Here is a 22587-nt window from a genome sequence, read left to right as displayed (position 1 = left end):
CCCAATTTTAAAACAGGATGTGATGCTCAGATAGTAAATAGAACACTTTCAGTGAGTAAATCCCACAAAAACACACTTGGAATTGAGCCTTAAAATTACGGTACAATGAAACCTCTTTAAAGCTACCAGGTATACAGAAAAAAAAATGTACAGGGGTTCCCATTATCCGTCCTAAAAACCATTTGTCTCAAAACAATTCTCTATCTATAGGCTTTGAAAGAAATACTGCTTTGGTTCATACAAAGTTGGACAACATCTAATCTTTAATATTTTGAAAATTTACAAAATGTTATATAAAATGTCAATGTGAAGTATTAGGTGCATGAATTTTCCAGTGACCACCACAAAGACAACTTTTCTGCCATCTTTGTTCCCATGCCTTCATGATTGGTGACTTGGCTACACTCGACAACAATGAGAATGCTCCACATCTACAGCACTGCCGAACTAATGACGACAGTTTCACACCCAAGTGAATTTGACGAACAATGTCATGATGTTGATGATTTTCTATTAATCCATCAGGAATAAACATGGAATTGGTTTTCTTAATGTTATAGAGATAATCAGGTTCTTCATCTAGCGTCATCATTTGTGGAAATTGTTGTAAGAACAAACTATATCCTTCATTTGATAACCGGAAACTTTGATTAATACCTGGAACTAGCATTTTACTGGGCAATACTAGACATTCATCCAAAAGTTCTTCGTCCAGATCAAGTTTGACATTTTCTTTGCAACATAACCATGCCTTTGTCAACAATTTGAACAAGTGTGGAAGACAGTCTAGGGAAGATGCTGTTGTGAATACAGGTTGACAGGAAGGACATATGATACCCCAGATACGTATCACAATAATCAGTTCTCGTAAGATGTTGAGTATCAGGTTGTCACTGAGTAACGATGCTCCCGGGAAGTTGTTGTATGACTGAAACAATGGTATGGATGCCAATAGATGTAAGGTGAAATCAGCCACCCACTGGATCAATGGTTGTATTGACTGCAGTGCCACTGAAATACACACAAGTACATTAATTTTAATGAGGCATCACATCTACTGTAATGTAAAAAAAAACCTGTGCAGAAAAATTTAATGTAAATTTTACTGTTAAATTCAAAGGGTACATAATTTAACAAGAGTTCACACAATGAAATGTCTCACCGGCTTTACTGACCATTGATTTTATCTTGAAAGTCTTGAAGATAAAGATAAAGGTTTGACTACACGTATCACATAAACTTAAAATTTTCAAAGATCCATGACAATGAGGTCAAGGTCAGATACATCCTATCAAACAGACATGTAAACTTTACAATTATTCCATACACCAAGTATAGTTGACCTATTGCTTATGGTAATTGAAAAACAGACCAAAACACAAACACGTAACATTGACCACAGAACCATGTAAATGAGGTCAGAGTCAGATGATACCTGCCAGACAGACATGTTCACTTTACAATCATTCCATACACCAAATGTAGTTGACCTATTGCTTATAGTACTTGAAAAACAGATCCAAACACATAAAACTTGACCAATGAACCATGAAAATGAGGTCAAGGTCAGATGAAACTTGTCAGACTGACATGTACCCCTTACAATCATTCCATACACCACATAGTTGACCTACTGCTTATAGTATCTGAAAAATGGACCTAATCACGTAACTTTATTATAAACAAGAAATGATTGTAACAGGATGCTGTTATGAAGTCTCCCAAACGAAGCTCCCATAATTCGTAATTCCCAGGGTCGCCTGACATTGGGCAACTTCCAGTGAAAATTGGTTTGGTCCAGTAAAGTTATATGCATTAGTGATGCCTGGGGACTAACCTTGTATATCATTCAAATCATCTTGGCATGACAAACCAGAATATATATGGTTTAGGGGTGGGGATCTCGACCATTTACAAGATACTAGAACATTGGGGGTGGGGAGGAACCCCTGGGGACTGGCCCTATACGTCATTCAAATGTTCATTACATGACGAACAGGAATATATATGGTTTAGGGGTGGGGATCTCAACCATTTACAAGATATTAGAACATTGGGGGTGGGGGGGGACCCCTGGGGACTGACCGTATACGTCATTCAAATGTTCGAGACATGACAAATAGGAATATATATGGTTTAGGGGTGGGGATCTCAACCATTTACAAGATATTAGAACTTTCTCAAATGGCAGGGGGTGGGGGTGACCCCTGGGGACTAACCCTGTATTTCATTTGATGTGCTTTATCATGACAAACCAGAATATAAATGGTTTAGGGGTGGGGATCTCGACCATTTACAAGATATTAGAACTTTCTCAAATGGCAGCGGGTCGGGATGACCCCTGGGGACTAACCCTGTATATCATTCAAACCATCTTAGCATGACAAACCAGAATATATATGGTTCAGGGGTGGGGATCTTGACCACTAAGAAGATATTAGAACTTTCTTAAATGGCAGGGGGTGGGGGTTACCCCTGGGGACTAACCCTGTATTTCATTTGAAGTGCTTTATCATGACAAACCAGAATATATATGGTTTAGGGGTGGGGATCTCGACCATTTACAAGATATTAGAACTTTCTCAAATGGCAGCGGGTCGGGATGACCCCTGGGGACTAACCCTGTATATCATTCAAACCATCTTAGCATGACAAACCAGAATATATATGGTTTAGGGGTGGGGATCTTGACCACTTACAAGATATTAGAACTTTCTTAAATGGCAGGGGGTGGGGGTGACCCCTGGGGACTAACCCTGTATTTCATATGATGTGCTTTATCATGACAAACCAGAATATATATGGTTTAGGGGTTGGGATCTCGACCATTTACAAGATATTAGAACTTTCTCAAATGACAGGGGGTCGGGATAACCCCTGGGGACTAACCCTGTATATCATTCAAACCATCTTAGCATAACAAACCAAAATATATATGGTTTAGGGGTGGGGATCTTGACCACTTACAAGGTATTAGAACTTTCTTAAATGGCAGGGGGTTTGGGGGTGACCCCTGGGGACTAACCCTGTATTTCATTTAATGGGCTTTATCATTTAGAACATTTTCAATTAAAAAGATTGTGTCTATCACAAACAGTTTTCAATTTATAATCATTTGAAAATTTAAAAAAATAAAATCCCATAGGGTTCTATAGTAAAACCCTCTTTTCTTTTTGCCCCTCAAAGTACCCCTTTATAAACCCCATTGCACAAACAAAACCCTGATTGCACCACTAGACATGTTAGTCTAACATATTGTGAAACCCTAAGTTAATCTGACAAGCGGTTTTGGAGAACGGGTGCGGACAAGTTCAAATTTAAAAGCGGCGGAAGAAGAAGAAGAAGAAGAAGAATAATAATAATAATAACTGAGCAAACAATAAGTCTTCCCAAACTTCATTTGGGAGACTTAATAAGAAGATGTGGTATGAGTGCCAATGAGACAACTCTCCATCCAAGTCACAATGTATAAAAAGTTAACAATTATAGGTCAAAATATGGCCTTTAACATTGAGCCTTAGCTCACACCGAACATAACCTTGATCACTGATCCATGAAATGAGGTCGAGTACAGGTGAATCCTGTCTGACGGATATATAGATGTTGCAAGGAACCCATATACAAAATGACAAAAAAAACATATTTTTTTTCAAGCAGTTGCTGAACCATGAAAATAAGTCAAGGACAATGGACATATGACAGATGGAAACTTCGCAACATAAGGTACCTGCATACAAGGTATGAAGCATCCAGGTCTTTTACTTTCTGAAATATAAAGCTTTATACAAATGGTTTACACTGCCACCACTTCCACTGTATAGTAATACCTATGTCTCCCATACTGCGACTTTCGATGCAGGTGAGACAAAAATCAAAAGTAAACAAATAAAAGTTAAAAGTTTTTGGGTTGACCATGAAAATTATTCAGCAATTCTAAACAGCATTCAATAAAAATTAGAAAAATACTTCTCTTTGTGGATGCCAATTTCTGACAATTACTTTAGTTTTTCAGTTCATGCATTTAAATTTCGCACAGTTTTCTATTTGGCCTACTACAAACCAATCAAGCATTTCTAAAGAATATATATTTAGAATTTTTACTGGACCATAAACCTTTTCCAAAAGTTTCCAAACTGACATTTACTCTGTCACACCATAACAAAGACATTTAAACAATTTAGTTTTCTACAGGAAAAAGCTGACATGGCGAATGTTGTTATGTCCATATATTGCCTTTCCTTTTTGAATTATCAATTTATCATCACCTATAGTTTGTTATTTTTTAGTTGTTTTTTGTTGTTTAAAAAGCCTATACTACATGTACTACATTCAAATAGCTATAAATGGATCATGGGATTATTTTTTATTTTGTGGCCCCTAGTTATTTTTACTTTAAAATACAAACTAGTTCCAGCATAAATTGAAACCTCAGCTTTTTTTAATTAGTTTGTAATCATTTTTTGTTGGAAACTTAAAATATGTCAGTTTTCTTGTGTTATACTTCAAACAACATAGTTGAGAAAGGTTGGAATAGGAGAAAATCAAATATCCACAAAAATACAACTTTTCTTTAATCCATGGAAATTGGTACCCTCGATAATGAATCCACAGTATCAAGAAGATTGGAATTCATCTGATTCTTCTTTTTTTCTTGATTAGAAGTAATGCGATGCTATAAGTGATTAGTATGTATAAATTCATAACTTAATCATAAGCTGATTACATTTAAACTGTCATTTAATACAAATACAGATATTACTACATGTACATTGATGTCAGGAATAAAGTGCTAGACACATTAATGTTACGAACCACCCTATTAACCTTATCCTAAAATATCCAGAGTAATCCTAAAACAATGTTTTCTAGATTACAATTATTAAGTTATTTCCATAGTGAGTTATCAACATGATGTACAGCTTAATAACAACAACACATGCTTGTTCAACACGTTAGTGTGAGCTTTCCTCAATATGATTCATTTTAAAATGGAAAAAAGATTAAAAATAAATGGAGAATGTGTCCATGAGATACAGATGATGCCCCCGCTTGCATATAACGTTATAAAGGGGCATTACTCGAGAACAGTAAAAGTGACACCACCCAAATTCGATCTTTATCTGTTTTTTGTAGTAATAAGCATTGTGTATAAGTTTCATAACAATTGGTTGAGGCAAACAAAAGTTAGAGAACAGAATTTTGGGATGTATGTACAACGGACGTACGAACCGACAAGCGTAACACTTAATGCCCCCTCTGCTGCGGCGGGGGCATAAAAATCATTGTTTTCAAATAGAAAATGTTGGAACCAAGTCTTGAATTTGACAGTCAGTTTTGTATATTTGCTGATCATGTTAATATGTTATTTGTGCATGTACTTATTATCACTGTCATTTTTTATATTGAATTTTGAAATTAGCATGTTAGTCATATATATTTTCTAGTCTTTCGACTTTCAAAATGCTAGCTATTATTGTTACATCAGATATTGTTCTCCTATATTTTCACCTCAAATTCTTGACAAACTTAATCCAGCATGCATTAAGTAGCATCTGAATATGATATGCACAGTTAAATGTTTGGACTATTTTCAAGTAGTTTTCTGTAGTACCAACCATTTTAATTAAAATAATTATATAAATGCTACCAAATACCATGGGTATGAATTTTTTGTAGGTAGATAAGAGTTATAATTATAACTTAATGATAAATCTAAAGGAGCATGTATCTCTCACCTGACATTTTTACCAAAAATAAATTGGATACAATGAACAAGATTATTTGGTGAAAATAGGTTAGTAAATCTTGACATCCTGAGCAATTTTGCCCCGTCAGCTTTTCTATCTATTATGATTTTGAAGATATGACAAATAATGCCATCATCCACTATACTCTATTTGTATCCATTGCAACTATGTTTGTTGACTGATGAAAAAAAACAACATCCTTTATACTAAATTCCCTAAGGGTTGTTTACCCAAAAATTGATTTAGAAGTTTCAGAGAAGACCTTTGATAAATGTTTACAACAACAGACAATGACAACGGACACCAGTTGAAGGAACAAGCCCACATGGCCTTATAGGATTGTTTTAAATGGGTCAATCAGGGGCAATAACTCCTATATGGAGTCAGTTGACAATTTCAGCCATGTTGACCTATTTGTAGATCTTATTGTGCCTAACATCTTTGCTAATTATAATTTCTCTCTATTATGGTTTCTTTTTCTGCAAAAAAATGCAAAAATTGGTAAATACCATCTTTCATGGGCAATAACTATAAGCCTCAATGGGTCACTTGACGTTCAGCCATGTTGACTTATTTGAAGTTCTAATGGTTTCTGCAAAATTGGGTTTAAAAAAAATTTCATGCACAATATTCAGCCAAGTTGATTTATTTGTGGATCTTATTTTGCTGAATATTTTTGCCATTACATTTTCTGTCTATCTATTATAGTTTCTGAAAAATAAAAACAAAAATAAGTAAGAAAAAATGTTTTCAAGGGCAATAACTCCTTTTAGGGGTCAATTGGACATTTTCACCAATGGTGACATTTCTTTTGTAGATCTTATTTTGCTGACCATTTTTACATTTGAAAGATTCTCCCTATCTACAATAATTGCCAAACGGTACAAATCATAATTCAAATGCAATAACTTCTATATAAGAGGTCAATTGACCATTTCTACCATGTTGACTTATTTGTAGATCTTATTGTCCTGGTCATTTCAACTGTTTCAACTGTTTCCCATTTCTTTCTATCTGTTAAAGTTTTCAAGATAATAACCAAAAACTTCAAAATATGCCGAAAAAACATTTCAAGGGTAATAACTCCAAAATGAATCCATAGACCTGTAGATGAGTTTTACCTTGTCAGTAATGCTCTGACTTCGTTGGTTTTAGTAGTAAAAACCTAAAATAGCATTTTATCCCTATGTTCTATTTTCAGCAACATCAGACATGTTTGAAGATGTATCAAATTTCTGGACACAAATTTTAAACAAGATTCCCTAAGAGACATTCAGGTAAAGTTTTGTAACATTTCACCAAGTAGTTTCAGAGAAGAAAATTTTCTTTACGATGATGGATGCCAAGTGATCGCAAAAGCTCACATGGTCTATTAGGCCATGTGAGCTTCAAAGTATTTTAATCCATAGAAACATCAATATCCCTACGTACAATCCCTTTTTATATCATAGTAACTAAAAATAATTTCTACCCATGGACTCAAATTTGTAGGATAATATCCTACATGACCCTGATTGTTTTATTTTCAAAGTGAGCTGTTCACGAGGCACGTGTTAGTGAGTTAAATATTAATCATACATGCCGTTTTGACGTTTGTGATAATAGCATTACTAAATATAATTATATATTTGTCATAAAATCAATGCTATTTATCATCATCAGACAATAAAAAATAATCTGATTATATGTAAATAGTGATGAATTGACCAATTTATCTAGCTTTCATTTATCTATTATTATTTTTCTTACCATTTGAAGATCCAGACACTTTTCTAGTATCGATAAGAAATTCTTCTACTTCAAATTTGACAACCAAACTTTCTAGATCTCCATCTTTAGACTTTAAACACATTAAATTCAATCTTTCTGAGGGACTCTAAAATAAAAACATATAATGTATCGTTGTTGTGACTTCAGTACATTATGAATAGGAGAGCCATGAAGTGTTATTAACGAATTTAAGATGCTGTAAAACTTATTATTACATTGCTTGCAATGAATTACTGTGATTTCCCAGTGAAATAAAAACCGATAATTTCACATGTGAAATAAACTCAGTTATTTCACTCCTCTGATGTCATACAACATCTTATTTTAAATTTAAAAACATCTTCAAAAGGGAAGCATATTTATGTCAAGTTAATAAATTTCAGTATCGAAAAAGCTTAACTCAATTTAGAATCAGTGCTCATCAGTTAGCTATTGAGAAAGGTAGATATAAAAAAATCGATAAAGATAAAAGATTTTGTGGTCTGTGTAAAAATATGCATGTTGAAGACGAGTTTCATTTTTTAATGGAATGCACTGCATATGAAAAGGAACGGAATTTTATTCTTAATGAAGCATGCATTCATTGTAAAAACTTCCCTTTTATTTCAAAGTATGAACAGTTTATTTGGGTAATGTCATGTGAGTATGAAAATGTTAATATGTCAGTGTCAAGATTTATAAGTACTTGTTTTGAAATAAGAGAAAATTTGCATTCCAGTAACTAACTAAATATACATGTAGTAGTGATGTTACAGTAGTTTATTTATTTTTATGTATTAGAGAGGGTTAATATTCTATTTCATTTATTTTCAAACACCATCTGGTATGGAGTATAGTTATTTAATCATTTATTTTTAATGTAATATATCTAAAAAATTACTGTATAATTAATACTATATATATATGTATATGCTCGGAAACGGGCCCTTTAATTGGATTCAATAAATATTCTTATTCTTATTCTTACAACAATAGGCGTTGTCAAGATGTTGTTGATGACGTCGCATCAAAGCAACTGTGAATGCGTAGAAAAAGATATAGTTCCTTACATTTTCTACTTTAATTCCACTAAAAATCCCATTGTCAATGTAATAAAAAGAATAACTATCGAAAAATATTCAACTCGTGACCGAGCAACACTGATGCGCTACATGCATTTGTGAATTAATGTGTTGTTCGGACACTCGTTGAATATTTTTCTCTATTTGAATTCTTTGATTAGTTATTCTATAAATATGTGTTCCATGAGTACAATATGCCATTAGCCTATAATTTACTGGATATGATATAATGATGTATGATGAAGCCAGGTATAATATCTGTTACTGCAGATGCATTATTATTCGCGGATCTCATTTTTCATGGATTTAGTGGGTAAAGGTAAATTACAAATTTACATTTTCAACCAATAACCAATTTTTAATTGGCTTCTATGCAGTCTTTTGCAAATCCATGAAATCAAATATCCACGAATACTTTTTTTTTCCTCAATCCACGAAAATATGTAGGCACAAACATAAATGAATTCACACTACCGTATATTCTCCTTTTGAGACCTCACCATTTTTGTTTTTCTTATTCAAACCATGATATTTTTTGTGACATTCCTTACATACTGATCATACTTCTTTCCTTGGATACTTTTGCACATTTTAGTCTTACTAGCCAACTTTGTAGTGATTTATTTCCATGGTTTCCTATTCAAGTCACACAAATTATTCAAACACAAAAAGTGTGTTTGTTAATAGTACTCAAGGATGAGCTGACTTTATACTCAAAAAGGTAAATAGAAAATGGGTGCCCCTGTGAACCTCCAACTTTCACATGAAATTCAAACGTGATTTTTTTTAACTATTTGGCAAAAGAAATACAAGAACATTCTGATGTGTTAAAACTGTTTTATAGATAATGACTAATTACATGTTGAAAGTCTTTGAGATTTAGGTCCTTGAACAAGTGGTTCACTGTTTCTAGAGAAGAAAAAGTTACAACACTTGGGGAGGACCTTGTAAGAAACATATCTGCAGAGTTTGGTTTCATTCTGTTCAGTAGTTTTAAAGAAAAAGATCAAAATATGAGAATCTAACAGACAGACAATGGAAGCCAAGTGATGACAAAAGCTGACATTCACTTTTAATAGCCAAGTGAGCTGAACATGATATCAGACTAATTACTATAATTTTAAAAATTTGAACATGTTCATACTACAGTCAGGGGTACTACTTGTACAAGTAATTTTTATTTACTTGAAGAAGTAAATATTAATATACTTATATAAGTAAATTTGTAGGATATTTAAGTGTATTTTATTTACATGTATAGGTAAAAAAAAATTGGGCTTAGTTATGTCCCTTACACATTCAGATTTTTTTACCTACACAAGTAAAAAAGTCATCCTATCTTCTTTTCTTGAATTCTTAGGACTTCTTTGCTCTAATAGAATTTTTAATTGTCTGTCCTTTGCAGATGTCTTTACTAATCATTTAAATGTAATTTCATGGACAATGAAAATCTCATTTGTCTGTTATCTTCAGACCACTGCTCATTTTTTGTGGGATTGTAAAAAAAAAAATACTTATACAAGTAAATTTTTGAGAAAATTAAGGGGAGATTATTCAAACATTATAATTAACTTATATAAGTATATTTTATTTACTTCTTCAAGTAAATAAAGATTACTTGTACAAGTAGTACCATTGACTGTACTATGTGTAGTTTCATGGATGATTTGAAATAAATGAACTTTTTTCTCCTAAATGCTGTAAAAAAATATGGATTCAGACGAAATCTTTTCAGCAGTCAAAAAGCCAAAACTTGGAACTCACATTAATGCAGGTATAATACAAATTTTTACAAAGCTGAATAGACCTTGTGTTACATTGTTTTATTCATTCAGAACCAAACTATAGTTTTCTGATCATATCTTATGTACTGCTTATTCTATTAACAAATAAGAGTTAATTACATAAAATTTCAGAAAAAAAGTGGAAATATAGATTCCTCCACAGCATCAAGTGTGTTACAATATTTCTCAATTCAAGACAATTAAATTTTAATATTTAAAGCGTGAGGCTTGCCAAGCTTTTTATATATTCAAAATTTAACTGGTGAGAGTGGAGAAATATCGTAATACACGAGTTATAGTGGTAGAATCTGTTTCTTTAATGATTTAAAGACAAAATTTATCTTTCTCTTTCAAAGATTTGCAGAAAGTTGTGTTCTTTATATGTGACGTCATCAGGCATGGTCGCCTTTTTTCATGACGTCACAATAGGAAATTCAGAAGACACCAAGAAAATTAACATCATGTTTAAATTTCGACCAATTATTTGCTGAGAACAAAGTTTTCTCTAGAGATGAGAAATATTTTTCTCACACATAAGAGAAATGTGAAAAAAGCATGAAAATTAGAGAAAATATCTTCATATAAATGATAAAAGTCCCTACCACATCCTGTATTGTAACATTCTTTGGTCTGAGCAATGCTTTAAAAACAGCATACAGTGACAAGAGAACAAGTTTGGTATGGCAGTCCGTTGCCTTCTGGTGACCAACACTACTACAACAGTACAGCGCCATCTTCAGGGCAAGCAGCCGTTGACTGAATACTTCTTGTGTAGCTGTTGCCTGCTTGTTGTGTGTTTCTGTCAACTTCTGACAGATATTCTCAATCATACCTGAAATATAGTTTAGAGATATCAAAACATTGGATTAGGATGAAACTCACAGATGAGACATATAGATTCAACCACTGCATCAACAGGAATCTGTTTCTCTGATGATTTTAAGACGATATCTTAACAAGTTTACACTTCCTCTTCAAAGATTTGCAGAAAATTGTGTTCTTTATATGTGATGTCATCACGCATGGTTGCCTTTTTTCATGACGTCACAAAAGGAAATTCAGAAGAAATCAAAAAAATTTGACGTCATAATTGAAAATTTGACCAATCATTTGCAGAGAACAAAGTTTTCTCTAGAGATAAGGAATATTTTTCTCACACCATTTGTACACCAATCGAGACATGTGAAAATAGCATGAAAATTAGAGAAAAACTATTTCGCAAAAATAATGAAATGTAGTATGATTGCCAATGAAACAACTATCTTCCCAAAGAAAAGTACATAGATGAGAACATTTAAAGGGACTGTAAGGCCTTCAACAAGGACCAAATCCCATTATGTATAGTAAACTATAAAAGGTCCTAGGGGTACAAAATAAGAAACATTACAAAACTAATAGCTTTTTTTTAAAAAGAAAAAAATTAAGGGAGATAGCATCCAATGGATTGCAACAGAGCTATATTTGGCATTCAAGAGAATACACAAGACAATTTACTTAAATATAAACCATCAAATAATCTGATACAGACAGATGTAAAACCACTTGGCCAGGTCAGAAAAATTAACCCATATTATTCTTATATATATATAAATTTATTGGAATCCTAGCACAAAAGAAAATGTTTCACAAAATCTGTTGACTTTTTGTTTACACAAATTAAGTTCATACTGCAAATTGGACACCATGATTCAAAGTAACACTGCATATCACACCTCATTTTTCATTGAAATCCTAGCACAAAAAGATGTTTCTCAAAATTTTAGATTGTTTATCTATAGCAATAACTAAGATTTCCCAAAATTGATTTGCCAATTTTCACAAAAAAATGATAACTTTATGCAGATATAAATATGGATTGTAAACAACAACTATGCTTTCTTGCATAAATTTCTGTATATTTTTAGTAACTTTGACCTTTACCTTGGAGGTATTGACCTCAAAATCTATCTCTAACTATTCCATTCGGGCAAGTTGCAAGAATATTAACTTGTCCAACTTCTAAATTTTTTTGCTGGAATCCAAAGTGCACTATTAAATTAAACAATGCTGTCCTTACCTATTGACACAATTATTAGACCACATACAAAATTTTGACTTCTAGCATATACCTGAAGAAGGTTAATCCATGAAAGAGCTTTAAACGCAATTAATGAATTGTTTGCAAAACCCATTATCCTAATATAGTGTCTTTTTGGCATATACTTCAGTTTCTCATTAAGGCACATGATTTTGTGTATAGACAACCAGTACTCATGAACCTGTGAATTCCCAGGACGCAGCCTGGTATCATATCATCATCAAGATTATCCTTTAACTGTAAAAAAAAAAGAGGCAAAAAACATGTTTCTTGTCAATATTTTTACCAGAAATTGACTTCTGTTATTATTCATGTTTGCAATACAGGTAACTCCGAGAGGAATGATAATATATGATGGAATCAAGGAGTGCTCAATGCCAAGACTGGAAGGTGAACTTATTGATCTAAGACACAAACAATTTACTCTGCTTGAATCTTATACAAATACTAACCGGGTTTGACTGCTAATAAAATATCCCACCAATCCTGACCTGTAACCATGGCATACTCTAACAACAAACACACATGAAGTGATGCCATTGTCATGCTAACATCTCTCACATTAAAAACCTTTAACACAGATATCTGTCCATCATGAACTGCTATGAGTCCACATCCACTCAAGGTCTGAATCAAGTTAGTTATATGAACCACTGTTTTTTGCCTCTTGCTTGGACTATACCCTTGAATCTGTCTTTGTAAGATATCTGAACTCGATTGCAGAACTTGGTGTGTGAACCTGTGAATAAATTTTATACTTCCATCCCGGTATGATACAGCAATGTATGGAGAAAATCCCGGTTCCATCTGGTTACTTAGAATCATGGGTAATCTTGGATTAGCTATAGAAGTTAGATAGGAAGCATGCTGAATTGTAGCCTTATGCATCCATTTTGGAATTTTAAAGCCAGCATCTTGTGTCTGTGGAATAGGAAACAATTTGTTCAATGGCATGTGTTGTTCAAGTAGCTGCCAGACTTCCATACAACTGTAACCATGACTACCACAACAGAGTATCAAGGTGTCACTGGAATCCATGTTTATAAACTCGACGTTTGTTATCATCATCCTCTGAGTACTGCTGCTCCCGTACTCAATCTGACTTTTCATGTGAAGACTCGCACCAGCACGGATTTCAATCTTTGCACAAGTACCATTTAAACTTAATGACACCAGATTGCATTGTATTGCAGACGATAATTGACCATCAGTGGTTGCTATCATGACGTCACCATTACCAGTGTGTGCCATACTTGCTATGTTGAGTCTGTTGTAAGATTTACCTAAACATTCCTGAACATACTCCACACTCTGATCAAGTTGATTTATGATGCCTGCCTGGACCTACAATATATATACAATTAAATAGTGTAAGATTTGTCTAACATACTCCACACTCTGATCAAGTTGATTCATGATACCTGCCTGGACCTACAATATAGATACAATTAAATAGTGTAAGATTTGTCTAACATACTCCACACTCTGATCAAGTTGATTCATGATACCTGCCTGGACCTACAATATAGATACAATTAAATAGTGTAAGATTTGTCTAACATACTCCACACTCTGATCAAGTTGATTAATGATGCCTGCCTGAACCTACAATATATATACAATTAAATAGTGTAATAACATAAACGGTACTAATTTTTCTGCACCAGTGTAAGATTTGTCTAACATACTCCACACTCTGATCAAGTTGATTAATGATACCTGCCTGAACCTACAATATACAATTACATGATCTAAGATTTGCTTGCCTCAACATTCCAGGACACACTCCACACTCCACACTCTGATCTGCTTGGTTAATTATGAAATTAAAATATTTTTTTCAATGAACATTTAGCCATTCATGCAGACAAAGGAGGTCAAAGTTACATAATTAGTGTTAACCTTCATCCTAAAAAATCAACCTCTATGATTTATAATTACTAAGATATGGACATTAAGGCATAATTACCCAAGATGGACATTCTGTAAGTGCCTGTCCCAAGTCAGGAGCCTGTAGTTCAGTGGTTTTCATTGGTTCATGTCTGTCATATTTGTTTTTCGTAATTGTTTTGTTATAAATTAGCCAGTTAGTTTTCTCAATTGAATTATTTGATATTTTTCATGTCTGGGCCTTTTATAGCAGACTATACGGTATGGGTTTTTCTCATTTTTGAAGGCCTTACGGTTGCCTATAATTGCTTACATCCACTTCATTTGAACTGGGTGGATAGTTGTCTCATGCCACATCTCCCTATTTTTTTAAGCACAGAAACAGATAAATCTTATAACTTAATGGAAAATATCCTCAAAATTTAATGACAGGATAATTTAATTTGCAAGTGTGCAGTTCACCCATCCCATCTAATTTCCGTTTTAAAAATTATACACAAGCAACATGTTAGATCAAAACTGAACTAGGAAAGACAACTCAAATTCAATCTTTATAAACTGTAGAAAAATAGATTTAATAAAACTGTAAATATATACTGTTTATCCTGGTGTGTAATGATTATTTCAATAATTAAAGGTGAAACTCAATAATGTCTCACAGACTTAAATTTTTGTTATCCTAACATCAAATATGTTCAAAGTGTGTAAATTTTAGAATAGAAAATAGAATTAACATGTAAAATAAACAACTCTGTTTTGAACCTTAGATACATACTGAGCTTGACACTAATTTGTTGAGAAACAATTGAAATGAGAACATATTTACAAAGGTCACTTTTTCTCAGTGCACATCTCAGGCCAGGAAATAATTTTGACAGCAATTACTTTGTCACAGATTTTAACTGCATTTGTGATAAATGGATCCCCTAACAAAAATTCTAAGCATTGTACTTCGTATGACTGTATGGCTTTTTAATTTATGTTCAGTTACAAAGAATAAATATTTGGGCTAATACTAGTTATACAATAAATTAATAATACTGACTCTGAAAAGTGATTAGACTATGAGGACAGACAAGGAATTTTTACTACCACGGCAAAATGTGGAAAATTTGAGAAATGTACGTAATCTTGCCTAGCAACAGATCACCTTTTGATCCCTTCAACAGAGTTAAAGTTTTTTTTTTTACATAAAAATCATAGAATTGCTCCACATGAAAAATATTTCTTTCCATTTCTAATATAAATAAAAACAGACACATTATTTATATCAATGAGATACAAAAAGAAACAAAAAATCCAAGAGAAAATTGCAAAGTCAACAGATTTTCAACAATAAGACAAATGTATATACATAATGCTTAATTTTCAAAAGTTGTGAACAAATTTAACAGAAATTACAAAAAATCTGCCATTTAACCAGATTTCCCAAAAGAAATAAAACATGAAGATATTACTAAAGGCAATTACTGACAAGGTTCCTGATTTAATACAAGCACATGTGCCAAGGTTACCGATTTGATACTGACACGTGTGGTATGGTTTCTGATTTGATACAGGCACATGTTGCAAGGTTACAGATTTGATACAGGAACATTTAGCAAGGTTCCTGATTTGATACAGGCACATGTGGCAAGGTTAAACTTCTTTACTTTTTTTAGCTAAGCTTTCCAAATAACAAAATAATATTGAAAGAAAATGTAATCTATTAAATATACACAACAAGGTATGCTTCATGTATAATGGTATAATTTAACCTACCAGTCCTGTAGCAGTGAGAACCAACCATCCATCTTCTGCTTTACCACCAAACTTTGTCAAAGTTGGACTGAAGGATTTTGATTTTAGAAATTTCTCCATGTAAGAATTTGTATCTTTTTTATCTGGGTTGAAAATTACCTGAAAGTATAATTCTTACTTGTACAGAAGAAACACGTAACTTGTTTTTAAACAATAAGATTTAAAATTCTAAATAATGACTTCACACCGAATTATTATGTCTGCTTGTGAAGATAGTATTTTGCTTTATTATATGACTCCAACTTCTCACTTTTCTTATTTGCTGAGGTCATATCAATTTTCTCAGAAAGGAGTTGGTTCCTAACTCATAATTTTGACCCTAAAAATCTTAATTATTTTTCATTGCGATAATGTGTTGTAAATTTGTTGAAAACATATGTTAAAATGTCCAATTGTTTCAGTCATAACATATTTTCACCAATTGAGTCATTAGTGATGTATTTGTGATGTCATAAAGTAGGTGAATTTTGTAAAAAACCTAAAAAAAATGGCAGAATTTGGCAAATTTATGACAGTTTTCTGAAAAACCAACAATTGCGGCATCCTTCACTCACAAATATTTTTGGCTGAAATATTCTTTATATACCATATCCTTTACTTTTCAACAAAAATTTCAATGGGTGAGGGGTGGCACCAAATATAAAATCATGAAAAAAGGCTAAAACTTGACAAATTTCTGGAAAAATGGATGAAAATGAAATCTATTCCTAATTCAGATCGACTAATATATTTCTAAATATGAAGCAGATATACAATTTTTCTCATACTTTCAAATATCATGCATTTAGCAATACATACACATTAGATTTAATTTAATCATTGAAGTCAAAACTTAAATTGAGAATGTGTCCATGGGACACAGATGATGCCCTGGCTTGCATATAACAATATAAAGGGACATAACTAGAGAACTGTTAAAGTGACGCCACCCAAATTAGAACTTGATATGTGTTTTGTGGTAACAAGAATTGTATATAAGTGTCATAACATTTGGTTGAGGCAAACTTAAGTTAGAGAATGGAAACTAATTTTGGGATATACGGACAGACGTACAGACGGACAAAGGTAATACTTAATGAAGTGGAAGGGGCATAAAAACCACCTGTACAGGGCCATTTATTGAGGTTCCTGGCTCTACTCCATTGTATGCCTTCATCTGACATAAAATCAGTATTATAGATAACCCCCTAAGACATAACATCAGTATTATATTTAACTCCTTAAGACAAAACATCAGAATTATATATAACCCTCTAAGAAATAACATCAGTATTATATATAACCCTTTAAGACATAAAATCAATCAGGGTTTTTAAAAGAAAAAAAATTACATTTGAAATACCACTAAGTTGACAGCAACACTAAAATTAACTGTAACTTATATTGGTCGATATTTTTTTAATAATTAGATCTCTGTCTTCAGGACAAAGTATTCAAAAATTAGAATCCCTGAAGATCAGGGTAGTGGTATCATGTTAGTAACGTCATAATTATGCATTGTCTATTGTTCATGTTGTTATAGAATACTATGTTGAAGACCCATTGGTGGACTTATGCTGTTTTCTGCTCTTTGGTCGGGTTGTTGTATCTTTGACGCATTCCCCGTTTCCATTCTCAATTTTATTTGTATTTATGTAATTTTGTACTAAAAATCAATAAAATACAATACAATGAAAACAAGTTCAAAATTAAAGAGTTAAAACATTATTGTCAATCTTCTTTATCTTGAAAAACTGTTGGAAACTTCAGTGACGGTAAATAAAACAAACTAGAGGCTCTTTCTGTGTCACAAACCTAACTCTATGTGCATCTTCAAAATAGTGTTTCCTACAGGAGGATTTGGCGTGGTATGTGGCCCTGCCGCATTTCTTGAAGCCCTGCTCTTTTTTTGGAAAACATTTTTTATTAACCCTTGTCGTAATTTAAGATCAGTTCTGCAATTCATCTTTTAATAAGACCATATCGAGTTATTTCCCTTTGGACGGAATCAAAATTTTCATGGCTGAGATTTTTTTTAATTTTGTAAATATGTTTGAAACCGAGTACATTGAATCGAATAAGAACAACAGACACTTTGAACTCTGCAAATTTAAAATATGAACAATTTAAAGGGGAACCAGGTGATTGTTTGAGTTATAATTTGACGATGCATGGGATGAACATTACGTAAACAATCAGCTGTTGGTTTATATTCATTTTAAGTACGAGTCAACCACTTTAACTTGGTTGAGATGTTGGATTGGGTTTGAATTTATGACAGCTTTCCTACTGTTGTTATTCAAATAAAATAAACTTGAGAGAATAGCTGATATGCTTTTGATTGCATCTATAACAAATGACTAGCTGTCCAATTGGTATTCTCTGACCAATTGCTAAGTAAGCCACTGTATGGGTAATAATAAAACTTTTCATGAAAAAGATGAGTGGCCTAAGAAGTAATGAGCCGAGGAAATGGTAGTTTTGATTGGTATGAACATGTCAGATCCAAAGGTATTAGGCACTTATTCTTTTGTTTAGCAAAAAACCAATGCCATGTGCTGTTGGTCATGCAAGTCTTGACACTTTCACAACACATCCTTAGACAATCAGAGATCCAGTATTAAAGTTTATAACTGGAGTTATTGATTAAAATGAGGCACTTTCAAGATTCTATAAGCTGATTCTAGAAGTAATAATCTTATTGCCGAAAGGAATAAAATTAATAACCTAGTATACATATCTTTTTTTCTTAACAGTTAATATGAAACTGGTTTATTTCGATTAAATCCCTGTCCATAACAGTGCCTTTATATCTATGTTAAGGACTAAAGGGTGCCCTATAAGTGAAAATCATCCATGCAAAGGGTGTCCTTAAAATGTAGCCAATCGCGCACATAGTGCCCTCAGAAAAAAAAATACCCTGCCCTGTTCAAAAGCTACAGGAAACCCTAGGACTTTCTCCAACATTGTCGATTAGAACAGAACTCATGGCAAAAATCTTTTGTTTTGTTGATCTTTTATTGCTTATAATTTTTTTCTGTGTTCAGTTTTTGTATATATATATCTCATTTGGTTTTTGTCAAAAAGGGTACAGAAATCGTTATTTAAGGGAAATCACTCCTATTAAGAGTCTACAAGTATATATGATTTCAGCAAAACTTGTCTTATTTTCAGATCTTATCTTGCTGATCATTTTTGCTATTTCAAGTGTCTATCTATCTATAATAGTTTTTAAGATAAAAGGCAAAAACACTAAAAGTTGGTAAAAATCGTCATTAAAGAGCAATAACTCCATTAAAGAGTCAACTGAAGATTTTGTGTCAACCACTTATTTGTAGATCTTGTCTTGCTGATGGTTTTGGCTTTTTACAGATTATATCTATCTATTATAGTTTTTAAGGTATTTGGTAAAAACACCAAAATATCCATTAAAATTGTCATTAAAGGGCAATTATCATGATTATAACTCCAATAAGGACATGAAGGAGTTGTCTGACTATTTCGACCATGTTTGACTTATTTGTAGATCTTGTCTTGCTGAACATTTTTGAAATATAAAGTTTTTCTCTATCTGTTATACTTTTCAAGATAATACACAAAAATGAAGGAAAAAAATGGTTAAATTTGTCATTTATGGGCAATAACTCACATAAGAAGTCATCTGACAGTATGGTCTTAAATGGAAAGCAGGTAGACCTCAACATTTTAAACATTTCTGCCCCATCAGATTTTCTCTCTTTATAGCAGTTTTCAAGATAAAAGACAAAACTTTCATGTTATCCCTATATTCTATTTTTAGTCATGTATGCCATACTGGTTAGCAGGAGGGGTCATCAGGCACATTTTTAAACTAGATACCTCAATGATGATGGTGGCCTAGTTTGGTTAAATTTGGCCCAGTGGTTTCAGAGGAGAACATTTTTGTAAAAGTTAACAAACGAAGCCAGACACCAAGCGATGAACTTAAAATGTATTGTAAAAGGTTTAAAAAAATAAAGCCATATGTAATATAATAAGTTTGTATAGTTTATATGTTTATATCAATTTTTCCCATTTTTAATGACACTTTTCAGGCAATTCTGTACAATTTCTACTCACTTCTGTCAGGAATGCTGTGAAAGTGTATTAACATTGCAAAATGTTCTTAACAATGTGTCTATAACTACATCAAGTTGGGAAGGATTTCTGTTGTTACATCAAACTAATTTTATGTTTAATTCGCAGTTAGTCCTGAATACTGCTGCAATTATATCTTGATCTTTTTTGTGTCATTTAGATTTGCTCTTGATCAGAAGGTTCTTTGTATGGTTTCAGACATACCAAATTTTACATTTAAATTACTGACCCGCAATCAAATGGGACTTTTTGATCAGGAGCAAATTGAGTCGATACAAAGAATCAAAATAAAATTGAAACAGTAGTAAAACTTATAAGATTAAAAAGGGTTTTACCTGTACACCAGAATGAAACCAGATAGCTGACAATATTTCTTCTCCTTGAAGTAAACTTTTCCCAATATTCTTCCATTTATTCACTAAAAAATCCTACAAAAAGATTACATCATTTGTTTAACAATTGTTCATGTTAAACAAACCAAACTATATTGTTTCACATTTTTCATGTTAGGGCCAATTAAAGATAACTAAACAGTATTGTTTTTTCTCATTGTTGAAGGCCTTACAATGACCTATTATTACTTATATCCACATCATTTAAACTATATATGGTGAATAGTTGTCTCATTGACAATCATACCACATAGTTTTATTCAAAACATTGTAAAAGGTGTATGTATACATTTCTGAATAAGATATATATTCCTGATAAATGTACATAGCACCTTTTTACAAAATTTTCAACTTGACTTCAAATCTTCTTTTTTCTGTTTAAGCATGTTTTTCAAAAAGACATCTCTGTGGATTATTAAAGTGGTTTAAGTAGTTCATTTTCAGGGATCACTAGCATGTCAACACAGAGGTGTTGAGTTCTAACAGTTTGTGGCAAGGTGTGTTTGACTTGGATTGTAATTGACAAGGAAAAGAAGGTTTGACAGTTCTCCTGCAGAAGGTTGGTGTGTCAACATATATTTGTTCCTAATAATATTTATTCCTGAGGGACACAATATTATAATAATATATGTTCTGCCGAATTTCTGTCATGGAATACTTTTTCTATCTGTATTATATTTGTGGTTCTCTCCTAGTACTACAGCTTCCTCCACCACTGGCTGCCATAACATAGCCAAGTGTGCTGTAAGTACTGTTAAACATAAATAATAAATTGATCACACAAACGAAGACACAACTCCTTTAGGTAGCTGATAATTGTTTTCAGAATCATTTTAATTTTCATATGCCAAATATTATTTACAAACTACTTTTCTGCTTTCCAATCTTTTGAATATAAATCATATAAAAATTATGTTTTTTTGCAGAACTTGTGTATATGCAACTAACTAGTAGCTAATATATCGACACCCTCAACGACTTAGCAAGAAATTGTATCACAAATATACCTCCATTTGCCATACAGAACAACAACCATCCAGGGTGGTCAGAAGTAAGCGATGACCTGTTCTGTCCCATATCATACAGGTTACAGCAGATAGTCCCTCTGTCACAATATAGGAGTCCCATGGTCTGTCCAAATCTATCACTTTCACTTCATACGTTGTTGATAATGGTGTATCTCCTCTGAAAATATATAACAGAAACAATGAATCAGAACCCATGAAAAATACAACAATATGTATAGCAGTTTAAACAATTTTAGAACAGAAAACTCATCCAAGATTATTAATGCTGTATTACAATAGCAAATTTAAACAAATGAAATTTTTTTTTAACAGCATTATGAAAATCATGAAACGAAGTTAAACAGTAATAGTATTGCTTATAGTATCAAAGAAACAGACCAAACAATAAAAACTTAGAAGAGGAATGTGTAAAAGTGAAAATTCACTTGTTTTCCAATCCTAATAGAACTGTCATAATGTTTATGTTAATATTTTCACAATAAAAATATTGTTTACACTAAACCATGAAAACTTAACATTGACCAATGAACCCTGAAAATGAGGTCAAGATCAGATGAAACCTGCCAGACTGATACATGTGTGTACACCTAACAATCATTCCAAACACCACATATAGTTGACCATCTACATGTACTTATAGTATTTGAGAAACAGACCTAATCATGTAACTCTAACCTTGATCCCGGATCCATGAAATAAGGACAAGTTCATCACGTGAACCCTATTTGATGGACATGAAGCTATAGACTTTGCAAAGAACTCATATTCCAAATATAGGTATTAGTTATCCTTTTACTCATAATAAATGTGACATTCACATGACAAAAAATGTATGTATTTTCTTTAAGTAGTTCTTGAACCATGAAAATGAGGTAAAGGACAATGGACACATGACAGACAGGAAAGTCTTAACATAAGGCATCTGTTTACACAAGGTTCAATG

The 22587-nt window shown here is 32.6% G+C and overlaps 2 protein-coding genes across 2 annotated transcripts in view; one reads left to right on the top strand and one right to left on the bottom strand.

Annotated features, from left to right (window-relative positions):
• Positions 1-22587, top strand: part of LOC127726325 (cyclin-G2-like) — a 486290-nt gene that overhangs the window by 12854 nt on the left and 450849 nt on the right. The gene's annotated exons all lie outside the window — the stretch shown is intronic.
• LOC127726320 (mediator of RNA polymerase II transcription subunit 16-like) overlaps positions 246-22587 on the bottom strand; it is a 35019-nt gene continuing 12677 nt past the window's right edge. The window contains exons 2-8 of the mRNA XM_052233643.1: positions 21624-21801; positions 20560-20652; positions 16091-16228; positions 12892-13783; positions 10965-11194; positions 7497-7623; positions 246-1011 (exon numbers count right to left, since the gene is read on the bottom strand). Of these exons, the coding sequence (XP_052089603.1) occupies positions 302-1011; positions 7497-7623; positions 10965-11194; positions 12892-13783; positions 16091-16228; positions 20560-20652; positions 21624-21801 (2368 nt within the window). The 3' untranslated portion in view covers positions 246-301. The remainder of the gene's footprint in view (positions 1012-7496; positions 7624-10964; positions 11195-12891; positions 13784-16090; positions 16229-20559; positions 20653-21623; positions 21802-22587) is intronic.

The sequence above is a fragment of the Mytilus californianus genome, unplaced genomic scaffold (genome assembly GCF_021869535.1).
Source record: "Mytilus californianus isolate M0D057914Y unplaced genomic scaffold, xbMytCali1.0.p SCAF_17, whole genome shotgun sequence".
Taxonomy (NCBI): domain Eukaryota; kingdom Metazoa; phylum Mollusca; class Bivalvia; order Mytilida; family Mytilidae; genus Mytilus; species Mytilus californianus.
This window is presented reverse-complemented; position numbering and strand designations above follow the sequence as displayed.